The 20,538-nt window shown below is 53.6% G+C and overlaps 1 protein-coding gene across 1 annotated transcript; it reads right to left on the minus strand.

Moving 5' to 3' along the window:
- Positions 1-781: 781 nt before the first annotated feature.
- LOC311186148 (vomeronasal type-1 receptor 4-like) lies at positions 782-1,759 on the minus strand (the record flags this gene model as incomplete). Its single annotated transcript, XM_084257034.1, has 1 exon — positions 782-1,759. One exon carries the CDS (start codon positions 1,757-1,759, stop codon positions 782-784), a length of 978 nt encoding a protein of 325 aa, XP_084113160.1.
- Between the last annotated feature and the right edge of the window lie 18,779 nt (positions 1,760-20,538).

Raw genomic sequence — 20,538 nt, forward strand, 5'->3', positions numbered from 1 at the left:
CACGTGGGCTGCTCCCAGGCTGGCCAGGGATCAAACTCGTGCTGCTGAGGCTGTGGATCGCTTCATAGTGCGGTGCTTAACCCCTTGCACCACCAGGGAGGCCCTATCTTCCTCATCTCTTTATGGCTTTGTAACCCCTGTTTATAATTTCCAAGAACAATATTCATGATTGCTCTTGAAATAAAACGTTAAGGGATGCTTTCAGCATAGACCAGAACTTAATGGGCCTGTGTGATGGGACGTACATTGGGAAGAAGGACTGTGAATTGGCAACATCCCCCACTGACCCCAATGACAAGGATGCAGAGAGCTGTTGTCCTAGTCATGTGCGTGACCCAGAGGAGCCCAGAAATAAGCTCTCTGGGCCAGGGCCCATGACCTGGTTGGCTCCCTCATCACAAAGCACATCTGTGTCTCTCAGAGAAGACTTGTCAAGATCTTTCAAAATTCTGGGAGTGGTGTCCCCTCTAAAGTGCAGGTTTGCATGGAACAAGAGTTGAAGAGGCACAAACACAGCAAGTCGTGTCATTCCTGGCGACCGTGCAGACTGCTGCCCACTGAAGACCACCCTCACGGCACCCCTTCCCCCAACAAGGCATCCACCACGGCTGATGAGGGTTTTGGAGGGACCCTGGTGGTCTGCTGTCACATCCCTTCCTGCACGTTGGACACAGAGCACATCGTGATAGTTCACCTTCTCAGAGTGGGGAGGCTGAATCAACATGGCTTCTCATCTTCCACTGTGTGGGGAATCAGGAGTGAGGGAGGCACTCATGCGGGCTCAGAAAAACCGAGGACAAAACATAGGCATTCTTGGGTCCCTGAGGATCACCAGGAAGGGGCAGAGAGCAGGGAAACATGACACCAGGACATTGGAGACCTGTGTCAGCAACAGAGGGGTGTCCAAGAAGATTGTCATGTAGAACACAATGCTAGAATTCAGCAGGTAGAAGCTGACAAACATGACCATGACCATCAGGACGGTGTGAGTGGCTCTGGTCTCAGGGGGGCACCCCCGAGCGGACCTTGGGGTGCGGAGGTGCAGCACCCTCTGCTGGTGTCTGTGCAGGAGGAGGGCCATGGAGACGCTGGCCCAGCCCATGAGGCCGATGAAGATGGCGTCCGGCACCAACCACAGGACCACAGCAGCAGCGCTGGAGCCTGAGGCAGAGCAGAACCAGGACCCCCAGGGCTCGGAGCCATTGCCTACGCTCTGTGGACCAGTGACTTTCACAGGAATGTAGGCATTGATGAGGACACCGAGCAGCCAGCAGGTGCTGCAGGAAGGACCCAGGGCCTTGGGGAACACTTCCGGGAGCACCGTCCACCCCAGTCTTCCAGGACTGAGAGTGAAGAGCTGGGAGGTGGTCAGGAGGCAGGTGGAGCACAGTGTGGTGCTCCGGGCCGTCCTTTGAATAAAGCCTAAAATCTTACACCCAAGAGAGGACAGGGGCCGCCTGGACAGGAAAGCTGCCATTGTGTTTGTGATCCCAATGGAAAGAAGAACGAAGACGTTAGCCACGGCCATGTGGGAGAGAATCGTGTTGGGGAGCTTCTGCCTGCATCCTGAAATGATTGGGGAGACGTTTTGCAAGAAGAGGAGGACATTAGCTAGGGTCCCCACCCCCATCAATAAAAGAAAAGTAATCTGTATGGTCAGTTCTCCTGTGGTTTGATTGTGGTGCTTCTGGAAGGACTTGGAGAGCGCCTCAACGGTGCTGAAGGGGGTGCAGGCTCTGCTGGCGTCCTCGTTCCTCATCCTTGTGCAACAATCTCCGCTATCGGTCCCTGCAAAGGCAGCCACTGTCGTGTCGCCAAAGGAGCTGAGCTGGGGGAGCACATCACTGACCCCAGTGTCCTATCCAGTATCCTTTTTCTTATTGACTCCTGTTTCTCATCAATTTCTCAAGGCCCAGCAGTGTGGGTCCATGAGCTCAGGAGCCTGCTGCCCCTGCAGAGCCACCTGCTGTGGGTCTACATGTGGACAGGCGGGTCTCTGGTGTGCTGAGGCGCTCAGACCAGCCCCTGCCAGGCAGACAAGAGGGCACAGCCTTGCCGACAGAGGCAGAAGGGAATGAAGGGACTCTTTCAACTAGAGGTGGGCCTACCAAACTAGCAGAGAATGAACCCTGCAAAGAAAAGTGTAGCCTCTTGCCACAGTGCCCTTCCCACCTGGACAACCAATCTGGGCTCCCACCTACCCACCTGAGGCATCAGGGGTGATAGGCAGAACCTCACCTAGGGGAGCGTGTTCACCCTGTAAATGAGGTGGCACAGTGTAGTGTAAGGTACAAGGTATCAGGCTTTTCTGCCCTTCCGCCATCAGGATAGATGAGGGAGCCCTGTGATCCTGGGTGCATGCCTGATGGCGGGCACCTGAAGTGGGTCCACCTGAGCTAAGAGACTGATTTATAAGGGTGGTGCAGCAGAGTGCGGTGTGGTGGTAGTGCGGTGTTAACGGTGGAGGAGTGGAGTGTACGGAGGAGTGTTGGAGCGACTACAAACCACGGCGAAGAGCATGTGGCTGCTAGAACCGTTCATAAACCTGCTCAGAATGGGTTGGTTGCTTTACAACTGGCGTAGACAGCAGGACGGTTCGAGGCAGGACAGCTCTACGCAGAGGAAACCCTTTGAAATATGGAGAGGGATCCCTGGATGGCCGGCCACGAGCAGATGGTACCCGGTGGCCGACCTCCTCGCCCAGTGGGCACCTCCCCAGGAATGTCCAGAGGTAGATGGATCCCCAGGGCAGTTGGAACAGGCCCTGTATGAAACAGAAGAAACCCTGAGTGGACGCAGGGCCCGCGAGGCGGCAGGAGCCGTGGGATGGGTGTTTCTCACAGCTCTGCGAGAGTCCAGGCGGAAAGAGCAATCTAGGATCCAGCAAGTACTGGATGAGATGCGGGGAGAGATGCGAGAAGAGATGCGGATCCAGCAACAACATTTGAGGATTCTGGAGGAAGAAGTTCGGAGAAACCGACCCACCCCTCCGGAGATGCCAGACTCCGTCTCAGGAAGGAAGGAGAGGGAGGCTGGCCCTTTGCCCGAATCACAGCCGGTGGTGGCAAACCAGCCTGCGACTCCAGAGATGCCAGACCCCTGCTCAGGAGAGGAGGAGAGGGAGGCTAAACCTTTGTCTGAGTCCCAACCGGCCGTGGTAAACCAACCCGCCACCCCGGAGATGCCGGACTCCTCTGGAGAGGAGGAGGAGGCTGGGCCCATGCTCCGGGCCCGCCCGGGAGTGACTCAGAAAATGAAGCGGCAGCGACCCATGGCCCCAGGGGGTCTGGCTGCGGGACCACCACAGATGACGGAATTTACTACCTACCGACCTTACACCCAGGCGGAACGGGTGGACTTGGGCAAACAGTTCCGCCAGAAACCGGGGGAACCCTTGGCAGCCTGGCTGCTACGTTTATGGGACCTGGGGGTGGAGGGGATTATTTGCACAGCGCAAGAGATGGAGAGACTGGCCTCCGTGACTTCACACCCATCCTTGCGACAGAGGCTGCGGAACAGCCGGCGGTATGGCCAGGGCGACCCCACCCTCCTGGAGTGGATAATGGCTGCCATACGGACAGTGACAGTCTGGGCTGATGCGGGAGACGTGCCGGAGACAGTAAGTGGATGGCAGACGGACGCCGAGCTGGTGCAGGTACTTCGGGCATTGGGGATGCGGCAGGCCATGTTTAATGTGAATATGCGGGGTCCTGACGATGAGCGTTTCACAGCAGGAACGAGAGACTTGGTATTAAAGAATGCCCCCTCATCTACATTTGGATCCCTCATGGCAGTACTAGCACCCTATGTGGGACGTCAGATACATGACGTCACCACAATGATAGCCAGCTTGGGAGAAGTTGAGAGCCGGCGCTCTCAGAAAGGAATACGGGTAGTTTCAGAAAGGTCAAAAGGAATGCCAAGGAGGGCAAGGAGGCCTCTTGGCATCACAGAACCTATAAAAGTCACCCGTAAACAAATGTGGATGGATTTAATAAGAGCAGGGGTAGATGGCACTAAAATAGACGCGCAGCCCAATGCATATTTATTGGAATCATGGCAGCAGCTGCGAGAAGACCAGAGGTTCACACGCATGAGAAGGACTGCTGCTCAAGGGGAGCCTGGAAGCCCCAGGCCTCAGGCGCGCGCCCTGCGGCTGGAAGACCACTTGCTGCCAGCCCCGTCCTCGGGGGATGGCCTGATAGCCTTTGAATAGGGTGAGGGCCAAGGAACCCGTTCACAGGGGACGGGCAGGGACCGGAGGCCACATGTGGAGCTTGCCATCCACTGGTCCCCGACTAACGTACAAAGGGTTTTAGCGCTAGTAGACACAGGAGCAGAATGTACTCTGCTCTATGGAAATCCGGAAAGATTTCATGGGCCTACTTGTTATATTGATGGCTATGGAGGCCAGAGTGTCAAGGTGACAGCAGTAAAACTATCTCTGGGGATTGGGCGATGACCCCCTAAAGAGTATAAAGTGTATGTATCGTCCGTCCCGGAGTACATCCTGGGGGTGGATGTACTACGTGGCTTATGGCTAGAGACCACAGTCGGAGAGTTTCGCCTTAGGGTGCGTGTGGTAAAGGCAGTGGTGAGAGGACACGCTAAGCATCCGCCCCTACAACTGCCAGTCCCTAGGCGAGTGACTAATACCAAGCAATATCGGTTGCCCGGAGGCTACAAAGAAATTACAGGCACAATATCAGAGCTGGAGAAAGTGGGCATTGTGCGTACTGCCCACAGCCCCTACAATTCGCCAGTGTGGCCGGTGAAGAAGCCCGATGGCTCTTGGCGCATGACAGTAGATTATCGTGAATTGAATAAGGTAGGTCCCCCCTTGCATGCTGCAGTGCCTTCAGTGGCAGATTTGATGGATCGTCTGAGCCACGAGCTGGGAATGTACCATTTTGTAGCCGATCTGGCAAATGCTTTTTTTTCGATAGATAGAGCCCCAGGAAGTCAAGACCAATTCGCCTTCACCTGGGAAGGCCGGCAACGGACATTCACTGTGCTGCCACAGGGTTACCTGCACTGCCCGACTCTGTGTCACGGGCTGGTGGCAGCAGATTTGGCCCGGTGGGAAAGGCCATCTTCAGTGCGTTTATACCATTATATTGATGATATTTTATTGACAAGTGACTCTCTTACAGATCTGGAAAAGGCAGTACCTCTCTTATTAACATACCTGAAAACATGCGGCTGGGCAATCAACGAAAGCAAACTGCAGGGGCCTGGACTGTCAGTTAAGTTCCTGGGAGCTGTTTGGTCGGGTAAGACAAAGGTTATCCCTGAAGCTGTGATAGATACAGTTCAAGCTTACCCCACTCCAACCACAGTGAAGCAGCTGCAAGCCTTTCTGGGTCTGCTGGGTTACTGGAGGGCATTTATACCTCACATGGCCCAGCTCTTACGACCCTTGTATATGTTAATACGTAAGGGAGGCAGGTGGGATTGGTCAGCTGAGGCAGACACAGCATTTGCCACAGCCAAACGAACTATAAAGACTGCTCAGGCCTTGCAGGTTTTTGACCCAGCCCGACCCTGTGAGCTCGATGTGCATGTTACTCAGGAAGGGCTCGGGTGGGGACTCTGGCAGAAATCAGAGAGGCTACGACAGCCTATTGGGTTCTGGTCCCAACTCTGGAAGGAGGCTGAGGTTAGGTATTCTTTAATTGAGAAACAGTTAGCTGCGGTATATGCAGCCTTACTAGCCACAGAAAGTATAACTGCCACAGCCCCTGTCTCAGTGAGAACCACTTACCCAATAGCTGGATGGGCACGGGACTGGACAACAAAGCCCCATAGTGGCACTGCTCAAACGCCCACTTGGGCGAAGTGGGGGGCATACTTAGAACAGCGCTGCACCCTGTCAACTAGCCCCTTAAGGGTGGAGTTGCAGGAGGTTCTTGGTCCTGTGACATATACTAGTATGGAACCAAATTCAGAAGCCTGTATAGAAGCCGAACCTGAAGCTAGTCCCTACAAGGAGGGTCGAGCACCGATTCCAGCAGAGGCCTGGTATACGGACGGCTCCAGCCGGGGCCAGCCAGCCTCTTGGACAGCGGTGGCTGTACACCCAGAAACAGACACTATCTGGTTCGAAACCGGGACGGGACAGAGCAGCCAATGGGCTGAACTGCAAGCAGTATGGATGGTGGTGGCCCATGAGCCTTCCCCTCTAGTAATCTGTACTGACAGGTGGGCTGTGTACAGGGGTCTGACACTGTGGATTTCCACATGGAATTTAAATGACTGGACAGTTATGCATCGGCCATTGTGGGGCCAGGCCCTATGGAAAGATCTATGGGATCTGGGGCATCAGAAGCAGGTGACTGTTTATCATGTCACAGGACATGCCCCATTAGCCTCACCAGGCAACGATGAGGCAGATACCCTAGCCCGGGTTCGATGGCTTGAAACTGCTCCAGGGCGGGATGTTGCACAGTGGCTACACAGACGCTTGCTCCACGCAGGGCAGAAGACAATGTGGGCCACTGTTCGTGCCTGGGGTCTACCTGTAACTTTAAAAGAAATCCAGACTGCATGTGAAACATGTGTAGTATGTTCTAGAACTTACCCCCGGAGACCTTTTGCATCTACAGGCCAGGTGTTGCGGGGGCAGGTACCCTGACACGCTGGCAGATTGACATCATTGGACCACTACCTCGCTCCGATGGACAACAATATGCTGTCACCTGTGTGGACACTGCTACCGGGTTATTGGCAGCTTACCCTGCTCCATATGTGGACCAAAAGGCAGTTTTGGCAGCACTGGCACGCCTATGTGCTGCATATGGACGTCCGCTGGTAGTGGAGAGCGATCAAGGGACTCATTTTACAGGAGCCCGGGTGCAGCAGTGGGCCAAGAACATGGGTGTTGAATGGAAGTTTCACACTCCCTATAATCCCAAAGCTGCAGGGATTATAGAGAGGTATAATGGCCTACTGAAGCAAGGACTAAGAGCCACTGCCCCCACTCAGACGCTGGCCGGGTGGAGCCAACGTCTATGGGAGGCATTGCAGACATTGAATGAGAGGAGCAGGAGAGGCGGCCTGGCTCCAGTGGAGGCATTGCTACATCGTGCCGCTGCTCCCATCCAATTACAAATAAAGACGTCAGACGTCTTATTAAAACCGGGACTTGGACAGCAGGGCAACATCCTATTGCCAGCCCCAACTGGAGTGGACCCAGGGCAGACTGTGGACTGGGAATGGCCCTGGACAGTGAAGGCTCCCCACATGTGGTGGGTGGCTCTGATAGCCCCTTGGGGTCGTGGCCTGGAGGCCGATTTACAGATAAAACCATGGGTGAGTGCGCAGTGGCCGCCACGGGTGTGTGTTACCCACCCTGGAGTGGCAGATCAGCGGGCAATCCTCAAGGGGACATTTGTAATAACTCTGTGGCCCATTATGAGCTCTCCACTCCTGCTGCATGTAGAACCCACTGATGCCTCTTCACTGGCAAAGCGAGTGTGGTATTCATGCCCTGGAAGGCCACTGATGCCAGCAACAATATTGTCTTCGGATGCCAAATTGGCATGTATATTGCCCGATGGGAGGGATCTCCCATTGCTGGTACCGGTAACTTCTCTGTCTTTCCGCCCCTAGGAAAATTAAGTTTAGTCATTTTGTGATGTATTTGCTTTTGTGGTCCATGGCTACACTGTTTATGTTTGCTTAAAAAATTGTATATACGTGGACTATATGGCAGAAAACCCTGAGGGGGTGGACTGTAGGGTAAGGTACAAGGTATCAGGCTTTTCTGCCCTTCCGCCATCAGGATAGATGAGGGAGCCCTGTGATCCTGGGTGCATGCCTGATGGCGGGCACCTGAAGTGGGTCCACCTGAGCTAAGAGACTGATTTATAAGGGTGGTGCAGCAGAGTGCGGTGTGGTGGTAGTGCGGTGTTAAGGGTGGAGGAGTGGAGTGTACGGAGGAGTGTTGGAGCGACTACAAACCATGGCGAAGGGCATGTGGCTGCTAGAACCGTTCATAAACCTGCTCAGAATGGGTTGGTTGCTTTACACACAGGCACTTGTCAGCACTGTGAGAATGCATTGATGTCACAAAGTGATGAGAGTATCCCGGCAACTAACCAGGACGCCTGGAACCTGTGCTCACCGGGATAAAGAATGCAAGACAGCTGTGATGAGGAAATCCACAAAGCCCAGAATCGCAGAGGGTGATGCAGGGACCTGGGGAATCAATCATCGAGCAGAGGAGGTTCTCCCCAGGACTGAAGTGAAAAAAATAACCAAAATTCTGGAGCAGAAAAGTATCAGTTTGAGAGAGAACTTACTAAGCAGCGTTGAAGCAGCAGTTCACATGGAAGAGCGAGCACATGAACACCAGGACAGGCCTGTAGGGATGACTGCGGAGAGCAGGAGAACAGGAGGCCGTTCGAGGACATGACAGTCAGAACTTCCTGCCCTTGGGGCTGTACTTAGACATCCAGGCCCAGAATCTAAGCGAACATAGTAACAATGTGAACAGATCTTCACTAGGGCCTCCCTGGTGCCTCAAGGGGTTAAGATACAACCTATAAAACTGTCCACTGCCATTGTAGCACCTGTTAGATTCCTCAGTCAGCCAAGGAGATACCCACATGGCGCAGCAGACCTCTCCTGTAGCCCTCTGCTCCCCTCAGCCATGTGTTTCAGTGAGTCTGCCTGTTTTGTTCCCCACTCTGTCTCTGAGGAATACTCTCACCGCCTCCCACAGACACCGCTGGCCTGTACACCTGTGCTTGTATGCATAAATGAATAAAACTTTTTTAAAAAAGAAAGAACTTCAATAAATGAGGCAGTACAGAGGTCAGCAAGGGGCAATAAAGAACTTTAGAGTAAGCCTTGGGAAAAGGAGGATGCCCTGAAGGTGCTCCACAGGCTTCTGGGATGAAGCCAAAGCCATTGTAGAAGGAAAGTTTGCAGCAATAAATGCACAGGGTAGCACATTTTTAAAGTTCAAAATAAAAAATATCTCAAGGTAAGAGAGAGGAGAGCAAACTAAGCCCAGAGGAAGCAAAAGGAAGCAAAATGGAAAATATGCGGCAGAAATGAATGAAGTAGAGGTGAGGACAACATGGAAATGTAACAGGTAAACTGGGGTCTGGGACTTCAAAAAGAGCAAGAAACGTGGACAGATTTCTTGCGAGAATAACAACGAGAGAGGAGATGCAAAGAAATGCAGTCAGAAGTGAAAGGGGGCACCGCCCTCGCTCTGCAGAAAAACAGAATCCTAAGACACCACCTTGAAGGGGACCAGCCAGGAGCAGCACAGCCGACAGGACGTGGACACATTCTAGAAACCCACAACACACCAGACGCTTCAGGAAGACAGAGGAAATCGAAACAGCTGATAAGTGAAGAGATTCAGTCACTCATCACAAACCTCTGAAAGCAGAGAATCCAGGTTCTCACAAAACAGAAGGAATCACCCACTTCCTGCAACTCTTACAACAGAATGAGAAAGAGCAAAACTTCCAAGCTGGTGTTTGAAGCCAGCTTTACCTTGACGAGAAACCCGGTTGGGACACACAGGAGGAGCCAACCGTGTCCAGCGTCTGGTGGGGAGACGGGCAACACGCTCACAGACTCGTGGACACCACTCTCTTGGGCACGAAGAAATGATTTTGCGCCGTGGCCCAGCGGGGTCCGTGCTTGAGACACAAGCGCTGAGCACACGCCGGCCAGCAGAGGTGCCCGGGTACTAATGCTGGGAAGCCACAGGGTCGTCTTAGGACAGGCAGAAAAGGCTGTCCCAGTCACAGCCTCCTCTCGTGATCGAAGAAACAGCAGCCCCAGAGACTGGGCATAAGAGGAACGTAACTCAACATGGTGAGCACCCGCATTCCAGGGGCTGCTCAGCAGGGAGGCTCCACGCACCTGCTCTAATGCCCACCATGGGACAGGACTCCCTCGTGCCCCAGAACACTGGGTGCCAGCTGGGTGCGGGCAAGACTAAGAGACACGGGACAGCGTGGAGAAGGCAGAAGTAAAAGGAAGGAATGGTTTGGTAGAGAAATATCCAAAGAGTCACCAGAAAACTGCTGGAATAGATAAAGCCAGTTGGCAGCTGTCACTCGAACACAAATAGTCACTTTCCCCCATGAAACATCTGAAGGAGAAAGGAAGAAACTGCCCCGTTCACATGAATATCAACAGAGCAAACACTTGGAGTGAATCCAGCCCCAGCCTGCTGAGTCCTGCACAACCCCAGGCGGAGCCTTCCCCCATCCCGGAGACCCCCAACAGGGCACAGGGGAGCACTCACCTGGCCAGGTGCCCTCCCAGCACTGTGCAGGGAGAGCTCAGCAGGCCTGGCCTGTTATAGAGACAGTGATCCCTGCCCTGCCGTCCCCACAGACACCCCGTCAGCACATCACCTGCCCGCAGACACACTCTCTGGAGAGTCTGAGAGGATCCAGGGGGGGTCGACCCCAGTCCCTCACCGTCAGTCACCTGGGCTGCTGAGGGACAGCTCTTGGCTATTACTGGAGCGACCTAATGAGCAGCTGAGCACAGAAAGTTTCCCATGTTCCCAGCGGAAGGAACAAAGTTCAGAGTCAAAGTGTAATCCGAGGGGGAATGAGCGTCAAGGCTGTGCCAGGGTCCTTCACACCCGTCCTGGGACGGGGACACACACGTCCCGATGGCTGTCCCCACAGTCCCGGGGTTTCCAGCTCAGGGTGACGCTGTGTCAGTGCAAACTGACTGTGCATTTGATCTGGAGTCTCCCTTGGATTAAATTCTTCCAGTCACATTTGGCCCCGAGTCTTGTATCCTAGAGAGGATGAGGATGGCAGGTAAGACTTTTATTGCAAAGGGGGACCTGGGTCAAGCACTAATCCGGATCTCGGAAAGGAAAGCTTCATCCAGTCTTTTTGGTCGGGCTCCAAATCCAAACTGGATCACGCCTGCCCATGACCCAAAAGAGACCTTTTGGGTCAGTCATCCTCAGAGGGGTTAGGCTGGCCGGAGGCAGCTCAGAGTGACGTTCAAGTTGAGACTAAGTGGGAACTTCCCCACTGCAGCCCCATACTCCATGGCCCTGAGTGCCCTTTTCCAGGGAGGGATAGCCCCGTCTCCAGGGGTGAAGGATGTCAGGGTCACGGGAAACACCCTGAGCTGTAGGACTTTCATCATGTTCGCCAATGATGTTTAACAGGAGGGGGCAACTCTGGCAGGTGTTGGTGGGAGTGTGACCAGCATAAAGATGGGAGAAGGTGGCAAGGTCAGTGAAGATTCAGGGGTGTTAGCTGACTCGGGGGTGGAATATTATTCAGTCTTGAAAAGGGGAGAAAATCCTGGCCTGTCAACCTCATGGGTGAACCTGCGGGCCTTGTCCTTCCTGAGACAACCCAGTCTCGGGGACAGACCCTGCCTGACCCCATGTTTGTGGCCTCTGCAAGCATCAGGTGCGCAGAGGTGGAGAGAGAACATGGTGCTGTCCAGGGCCAGGAGGGGCCCGTGAGGATGGGGTGAGCCCTAGAGTGGTGTACACGCCAGAATGCACATTAACACTTGCAGGTGCTGTGAGGACCTCGCGGCTGTTCTCATCAGCAACGAGAAGCTGAAACCTTGAGACTGGGCAAAACACATAGGGACACTGGTGTCTGGCGCCTGTGTGATGTGCTGAAGCATCCCAACTGCAAATTGGAGACACTGGGCGAGTGTCCTCCGTTCCCTGCTTGGGGGACATGACTGTCTCAAGAGCGGGGAAAGCTGTCGGGCAGGTGGGGCTAAAAGGGAGCAGTTTACAAGCAGGTGTGGATGGACCCGTGATGGGGCTCAGCCCCAGGGATGTGGAGGCGGGGTCGTTCCTCCCTCTGCTGGGTGTGTCCCCTCCCTGCTCACTGTGGGGTCTGCCATGACCTTGTCCCTTCTCCCTCCACGAGCTGCCAGAGCCCCGCTCAGGGGTGCCACGGGTCCAGAGCACACGGGTTTTAGTGGAGACGCGCCTCTCAGGACTCCCAGGGTCCACCACACAGACAGTATGTCATGATGTGTTCTCTGAGCTATCGTTAGAGGTCAGCACCCCCTCCTCCCATCGTGCTGATGGGAAATGGCCACAGACTGCTCAGCTCGAACCAGTGGTCTGCTGAAACCTCCACCTTTGACTTTGGTTGTGTGTAAATGTGTGAGCCCAGCTCTGAGTACGGAGGTGCTATGCCTAGAGGGTCAGCCTGAGAGCAGCCTCAGCCTTGCCCAGCAGCGAGTGGGTCTCACAGCCACTCACTGGACATCTGAGTGTCCACTGGACCATGTTCCCCTTCTCTGCAGAATTCCACCCTCTGGGAAAGTCTCAGGATTTCTCTTCACACTTAGCATGATTCCCCCAGTTCTTTACAGGGATGAAGAAAGAGAAAGCTGCAAAACAGTAAGGGCTGCTCTCTTCACCAGGCAGGTGCCTTTTTCTTTCTCTTCTCCTAATAAACCTGTCCTGGTATAAAGTGAGGAAAGAGACATTGGGATGCAGAGAGGCTAACAGTCATGTGTACAGTCAGAAAACTGTACCCCGTTTTCCACTCTGGACAAGTGTTTATGTGATGAGGAGACGCCGATGTTGGTGATGACCACGGATAAGAAAATCCCCACCTGACCATTCCCATCACTCCTGAGCTGCCATGGAATGCAGGCTCAGGTGCGTGATCATTTCATGAAGCACACCCTGCAGTAACTTTCTCAGAATGGCCTCTTCTCACTCAGATGTATGTTTGTCTTCTTTACACGCCATCTTGTGGATTGTACCCTGCAGGTCATGGGGCTGGGGTTGTGACCTCGGGCTGCTCCCTCTCGGTGTGCTGGCCAAGTGATTGTGGGATGACACTCAGGTATGTGTGCTCTCTGCCAGGTCCTCTGTCCCCCACAGGTAAAATACCCAACCTACCTTGCAGTATTTAGAGAAAAGTACATTAAATGGCTGAACACTCTCTTCAAGGAAGTCTTAGCCTGCAGGAGCTGGCAGTTGAAGGGCCTTGAGCCCTGGCCCTTCTGAGGCAGTCCATGCCGTTGTGGTTAGATGCGGTTGTCATCACGACATATATCTCCACTTTCCCTGTGTCTGATTTCTGAGTTGCTCAGGTTCCTTCTCCAGAGCGCATCTCCAAAGCTCCACTTAGGCCTCTGCAGCAGCCTTCAATAATTCAGTAAGATCTTTTCCAAATGTGTCTACATGGTTAATGTTTTATTTTTCAAATATGTAGAAAGGCCTCTATTAATTAATGTGGCCTGCTCTGTTGCCTTGACAATACATGACTCATGCTCATTAGCCTGAAATAAAAGTGCATGTTTCTATTTTTAACTTTAAAATTTTCAGTGGACTTTGTTATAGAGAAGTTGTAAATGCACAACCGAATGGAGAGTCAGGTGCAGCGATTTCCCACTTAGCCCCAGCCCTACACCCGACCGCGGTTATCCAGCCTGGTGACAAATGGTCGTTCCATTCTCCTCGCGTGTTCTCCGTGGCTGCCACTGCTCAAGTGAGAATTTATGATAAATGCAATATGGACATGCAAGTCTGTCGCTCCCCAAACCAGCTGGAAAAGTCCCCACTGGTGGGACTGGTCACAGCTTCCATGTGTGGAATGCAGGATTAGACATTCAACTCTTTTGTGAAGTTTCTTTTTTATTCTGTTGAGTTTTATATTTTGGTTTTGACTCGTTCTGAATTTAAAGAAAGCTGATGTGATCCTGCTCTTTGTCCAGTCATTTCTCCCCCTCATTCCTGTCGTTGCGTCCGGGGGTCCCATTCCCAGGCCAGATTGTGCAGGGGAAGGGCGGCAGGTCCATCCAGAGAGGGACAAGGGACCCGAGCTTCTTGGGGGGTGGGGGGGGCTGTCATCACTTGTGGGTCCTGAGGACACTCTCGGATCTGGGCTGGGTCAGATGAGCTTCAAAAGGCTGTTCTCAGGCCAGAAGTCCTGGGGCCAGAATCTCAGCATTTGTGGAATTTAATCCAAGGGAGACGCCAGATCCCAGGGACAGCTTCAGTTTGCACCGACACAGCGTCAGCCTGAACTGGACACCCCGGGACTGTGGGGACGGCCATCGGGACCTGCGTGTCCCTGTCGGGGACGGGTGTGAAGGTCCCTGGCGCGGCCTTGATGCTCATTCCCCCTCGATTACACTTTGATTCTGAACTTAGTTCCTCCCGCAGGGAACGTCGGAAACTTTCTGTGCTCAGCTGCTCATTAGGTTTCCGCAGTAATTGCCCAGAATTGTCCCCCGTCAGCACAGGGACTTATGGTGAGGGACTGGGGTGAGACACCCCCGGATCCTCTCAGACTCTCCACGCAGACAGTGAGTCTGGGGGCAGGTGACATGATGACGGGGTGTCTGTGGGGAGGGCAGGGCAGGGATCACTCTCCCTATACCAGCCCCAGCCCTCGGGCTCTCGAGCAGTGGGCAGAGGGGAGGGCGCAGGTTCAGACAGGTCCCTCTGAGATGCTCCACAGGACGCATGGACCCCATGTCTCCCAGGTGGCCTGTGGGTCCCTGCGTGGCGCCCTGTTTGTGTCTCAGCAGGTGGATAGGGCCGCGCCCTGCCCTGTGTGTCTTTTGCTTTGTGGCGTTTGGGTTGAATTTCGGCTCATTGGGTGAGTTTTGATGTCTGTCTGTGGCCTCAGCCCCCACATTGCCCCCGAGCCCAATGTCCTGAGCTTCCCTCTGCGGCCGTGGGCATCTGGGGTCTGGTCGGGGAGTCTCAGCGCCGCTGTGGTGTGGGGTGTGGGTGTTACTGGCGGGTCCGCCTCACTGTCCGTGTTTTCTCCGCTTCCCAGGCCCGTGTGTTGAGTGACATCTGCTCCCTCTGCGCCCTGGGGTCCTTCCTGAGTGCCAGTCGGCGTCCTGGCGAGCTTTTATTCTGGGCCGTCTGCCCGTCCCGTGGCTGGGTCTTGGCCAGTGCCCTGTGGTGTTGCTGCAGTTTGCAGGACAATTTGTAATCAGGAAGGAGACGCACCCCTGTTCTGTTTCCCTCAACTCTTCCTGCCCTCTGGCATGTTCTGTGGTTTCATCCAAAATTTAGATCGTTTCTGCTGTTGTTGAGAAGAAGGTCGTTTTTATGAGAGTGGCGATGGCAGAGCACGGGCACGTTCATGGTCTGACACCTTCTGACCTGTGTGCCCGGGCGTCTTCCTGCTCATGGGTCCCACGCCATGTCTTTCGGCCATGTCTTCGTCCTCAGGGGTGAGCCATGCCAGCGTCGTCCTGTGGTCAGTGCCTGACGCCGTCTTCATCGGCCTCAAGCTGGGCCAGCATCTCCGTGGCCCTCCTCCTGCGCAGACACCGGCAGAGGGTGCGGCACCTCCACAACCCCAGGTCTGGCCAGGGGTTCGCACCGCACCAGGGCCACCCTCACCATCCTCAGGGCATCTTTGTCAGCTTCCGCATGCTGATCACTGCTTTTGTGTTATCGTGGCTGCCTTACACACTAGTCTGAGGTTGATACAGGTGTCCAGTTCCCTACTCTCTGCCCCTTCCTCATGGACCTCGGGGCCTCCAGACGGTGAGGGCTCTGCTCCTGAACTCTTAGGAATGGGCTCAGCATCACACCATCCCGTTTCCTCACCATTTTCCCTGTACCCTTTTGTTGCATCCATGTGCATCCATGGAGGACTGTGCGTAAACACCTGCATCATCCTCGCAGAATTCACTGTCCCTTCATCCCTGTACCGCTGACCTGCTTCACTCCCAGCCCCTTCCCTTCTGGTGGCCCTGATGAATGTTTATTGTCTGAGAGCGTGGTTTAGATGAGTCAGTTCATGAATGTGCTTGCATTCCGCAGAGAGTAAGATCATACAGTGGTTTTTTTTTTTTTTTAAAGATTTATTTATTTATTTATTTGTTTATACAAGCACTGGGTACAGTCAGAAGCGCGGGAGGGTGAGAGAATTCACCAGAGCCAGAGCGGGGAGCAGAACAGGCAGAAGGACCGAAGGACACTGCTGAGGGGAGCAGCGGGTGGCAGGAGAGGTCTGCGCGCCATGCGGGACCCTCCTCCGGTGGCCGGGGAGCAGCCGGGGATCGAACGGGCACTGCAGAGGCCGCGGGCAGCTTCGCAACCCAGCGCTCAACCGCTGCGCCACCGGGGAGGCCCCATACAGTGTTTTTTTCATGTGACTTTCTGTAATGAGACCTGTGGGCCAGTTCTGTTCATTAGTTGCAGATGTCAGGGTTTTACCATCTTCACAGCGGCGTAGTAGTCCCCCGATGGTGGTGTCCGTCGTCTTTATCTGTTTTATCTTTATGTGTTTTTCTGTGTAAAATATCTCCAGCAAAAAGTAACCTCATAAGTTTACAGTAAATAAGAATATGTGAGTCCACCCTGAGACGGGTCCATCCATGACAGCTGCTCATGGAAAGATGGTCACCTCCTGTGATCGCTTCTGGGCGGTAGGCCTGGAACAGCAGAAATTAAAAAATGCTGTTGTCTTTCCATCTACCTGTTGTTGAGCCCCCCAAGAATGGGGCCTCCTTCCCTGGTGACCATGGCTTGCGCTGCTACAGTGGTGACCACCCTCTTCCTTATTTTGTTGGTGGCCACTTATTTCTGGGACCAGATTTTAAGTTTTAAAGATTTATTTATTTATTTATTTATGTGCAGAAGAACTTGGGTTCAGGAAAGAGGTGTGGGGTGCAAGAGGACTCACTAGAGACAGAGTCGGGTGCAGAACAGGTGGGTGCACTGAAACACTGCTGAGGAGAGCAGCGGGGAGACAGGAGAGGTCAGCTTCGACATGTGGGTCAGCGCCCTGGCTGGGGATCAAACGTGCTGCAGCGGTGACAGCCTGAGACTCAGCCCTCAGCCCCACGGAGGCGGTGACCAGTATCTAAGGAGAGATCGCCTGAGCTCACATGCGTGATGCGCCTGCTGCAGGAGACCTGAGCAGGGGTCAGTGCACCCTGACAAGGAGCAGGAACCCCGCCTGTGAGGACCCGCCTGTGAGGACACCTGTGCCAGGGAAGCAGTCCTGCCCGCGGGACCGCCCTCTGCGGTGCCTCTCCCTGACCAGGCCTCTGTCCTCCTGGGTCTGGGGCAGGAGAAGGGTGCAGGGACCCTCTTGGGTATGGAAAGGGACCCTCGTGGCTGGACAGACCTGACCCAGTAGCAATTTGACAGTGACATGGGACCGGTAGGGTGGGACCGTCCAGTGATGTCACATCATTCTGTTCTGTCTGTTTCTCCACCTCGTTCTTTTCCCAAATCAGACACTCCAAGGAAAATTGTTAATGCCCCCCCCCCCCAGTTCCTGGCAGATGACCTGATGGTTTCAGAAACCACGTCAGGACCCCAGTGAGAGGGCAGGTCCTGAGGGGCCCTAGGTGGACAGTGGCCAGGGCGTCTTCTCTAGCCTCACTTGGCCCAGGCGGGGAGACAGTTCACTGGAAGGACCTGGGCCCCACAGTCCTGCCCCCGACCCACCCATCCACAACCCCCTGCAGGGCCCCAGCCTCCGCTTGGGAGCCTCCTGCTGGGTGACGAGGCTGGTGCTGCCCCCAACAGTGGATTCACAAGATAGGGTGGGGGTCCTTGGTGGCAGGTTGACCTGTGCTTGTACGTGGACACTGTCGTACACACCCACCCACACACATGCAGACACTTAAAGTGGGAGCTGCACAGTTTCCGGCTATAGAAGAAAGTCATTGTGGGCCTCCCTGCTGGCGCAGCAGTTAGGCGCTGGCCTGCGAAGCTGCCCGCAGTCTCTGCAGCTCCAGTTCGATTCCTGGCCACCGGGGGAGGGTCCCACATGGCGCGCAGACCTCTCCTGCCGCCCGCTGCTCCCCTCAGCGGTGTACCTTGGTCCTTCTGCCTGTTCTGTCATTGTGAACTGAGTCCAGCAAACTCCAATCGAAATACAACATCAGCCTTTACCGCAATGAAACAGCCAGGCCGTGCAATAAGGAAATAAAATAGCACGTGACCGAGAAACGGGATGACTGGAAGCCCAGCAGAAACGGCTGTGGGGAGACGTGAGGATTCCGTGCGACCTGCGCATCCTCAGCCTGTGGGGAGATGCGCTCCTGGCGCCTGCAGCCAAAACTCTCCAGGGATCTCTGTTAAACAGGAGGACGACAAAAGCTGCAGGAAGTCACGAGCGATTTTATTTCTTTATCTTTCACATGTTAAAAGGAAGTGTCTAGTTCAGAGGGGAGAGAGAAGGAGGCACCTGCATGTTGTAGGTGGTGAGAGCTGCTCACTGGCCATTTTCAAGGCTTAAATGTTCACCTGAATCGCCCCCAGCACTGGCCCACCGAGTTTAGATATGGGACAGAGCACCGGGGAGGAAACCAGGGGAGGGGGGTGTCGGGTCTGTAAGTCAGGGACCCCAAAGTTGAACAAGTGTCCCGAGTGCGGGAAAACGCTTAATCACAGAGGACAGGTACTGGGGGCCATGACCCGGTCCAGATCAGCGCCCCCGCCCGGCAGGCCCACTGGGGGTGTGCTGGGCGCGTCACTGCAGGTTCTGCAGTCAGCGGTCACCACCCGGTCACCAGGTGCCAGAATTGAGCTGATGCTGCCATAAGGAGACTGGAAGTGGCTTCTCCCGGTCCATTTCGGTCTGGGCCTCAGCTTAAAACTCCTCCCGCAAGGGTCCATCTGGAGAGAACTGTTAGCACAGGCTTTAAGCTTAAATACAGTTGAGATGATTTATCAAAAGCAGGTCCATGTGGCCATTACTGTCCTTCAGCTGGACTTATTATAAACGTAATTAAACATAAATATATTTATATACATAATATTAAATATATATGCCATCTTAAATGACATATAATTATAAAATATAAAAATATATTAAAGCAACATGAAAATATTTTCAACAAATCCAAAATTGGATACCACAGGACTATTATTTCAAGTGTTCACTTTGGTAGAGAAATCTGAATGTAAAGGCAAAAACAGCATGCTCTGCACGGGTGGATTGTGGAATACTTAAATATAGAAAATCAGGGTAAAGCAGGGGAGAGGGTGTGTGGAAATTTTCTATTTAAGGTTCAGTAATATTCTGTGAAGTCAGAAACATTTTAATTGGAACAGAATCTGAGGGCTGCATCGTACAATGGGTGCAGCAATCACTGATTGAAGTGGTTATAGTAATGTTTGTGTACCTGTGACAGCACCAGGATATACAAATACAGAGTAACAGAGCCAGAGAGAGAAATAGTAATACAAGAAGCAGGAAATTGTGTCATCCACTGTGAAATGGGAAGATCATCCAGACATGGAATCGAAAAGGACACGATGGACTTGACTTACACTTTAGACCATGGGCTCAGTAGTTCCTCAATAGCTCAATGGTTCCTCCAAACACAGGAGACATAGTCCGTGATCAATCACCTATTAGTTCCACCACCATGTTTTAATACATTGAAGACAACTGAAGTCATATCCTGTTCTTTCCCTACAAGGGATACAAAACTAGATCACTGACTGCAGAAAAGTCAGAGAAGTCACAGAGAGTGGGGATTAGCCACCCCCACGAACAGTGGGTAGAAGGGAGACAAGTGTAAGTGAAGATCCAACATGCTACAAGTGGGGTCTCAGCTCTCTGTTCAGGAGGCGTGTTCACAGTCACAGGCACCTACATTAAAAAGAGAACATCTCAAACCACCTAACGTGATGTCTCAAGGAACTAAAAAGAAACAAGAGCCCAGTGTCAGATCACTAGGCAGACAGAACAGGACCAGCGAGAGAGGAAAGGACAGAGACGAGGAAGATACCGGAAAAGTCAGCAGAACCGAGAGTTAGATTTTTTGGAAAGCTAAGTATTCACTTCCTACTTACCGCTTGCCCAGCAGAGTAATCCCGTCCTTGGCCTCCAGCGCCCAGAAATTCACCTGCTCACAGGTATCTGAGCGCCATACTCAGCACAACCTGCTCTTCTCTCTCCATCTCCAAATGAGAATTTCGCTCTGTGTGGTTGACGGCACCGTATTTTCTCTCTTCCCCACACATGGGGGAGGCAGGAAGTATTATCCACAGGAATGTAGATGCCCAGTCCCCAGTGTCTGCCTCAGGGAGGTGGTGGGACCATCACCTCCCAACCATGCCCCATGTTAACAGGATGAGCAGAGACCCATCCCGCCCCCTCTCCTGTGCATTACATAGCACCAGCATCCCTGGCGCTCCAGGGTCATTGAGTACACGTGGGCCCACCCATCACTTCCCATGGAGAACAACCATAATTGGGAGAGGAGAGGGCACGCTGAGCCCCACATGCCGCCCTGGCCTGATGACCCAGCTCTGCTTCTGCTGGAACACCTGCCCAAGACCTCTTGATCCACTATCTTCCCATCTTTTTAGGGCTTTGTAAACCCTGCTTATAATTTCCAAGAACAATATTCATGATTGCTGTAGAAATAGAACTCTAAGGAATTTTTTCAGCATAGACCAGAACTTAATGGGTCTGCGTGAGGGGACGTTTATTGGGAGGAAAGACTGTGAATTAGCAACATCCCCCACTGACCCCCGATGACATGGATGCAGAGAACTGCTGTCCTAGCCATGGGGGTGACCCAGAGGAGCCCAGGAATAAG

This window comes from Talpa europaea, assembly GCF_964194135.1.
Source record: "Talpa europaea genome assembly, chromosome: 16".
NCBI lineage: Eukaryota > Metazoa > Chordata > Mammalia > Eulipotyphla > Talpidae > Talpa > Talpa europaea.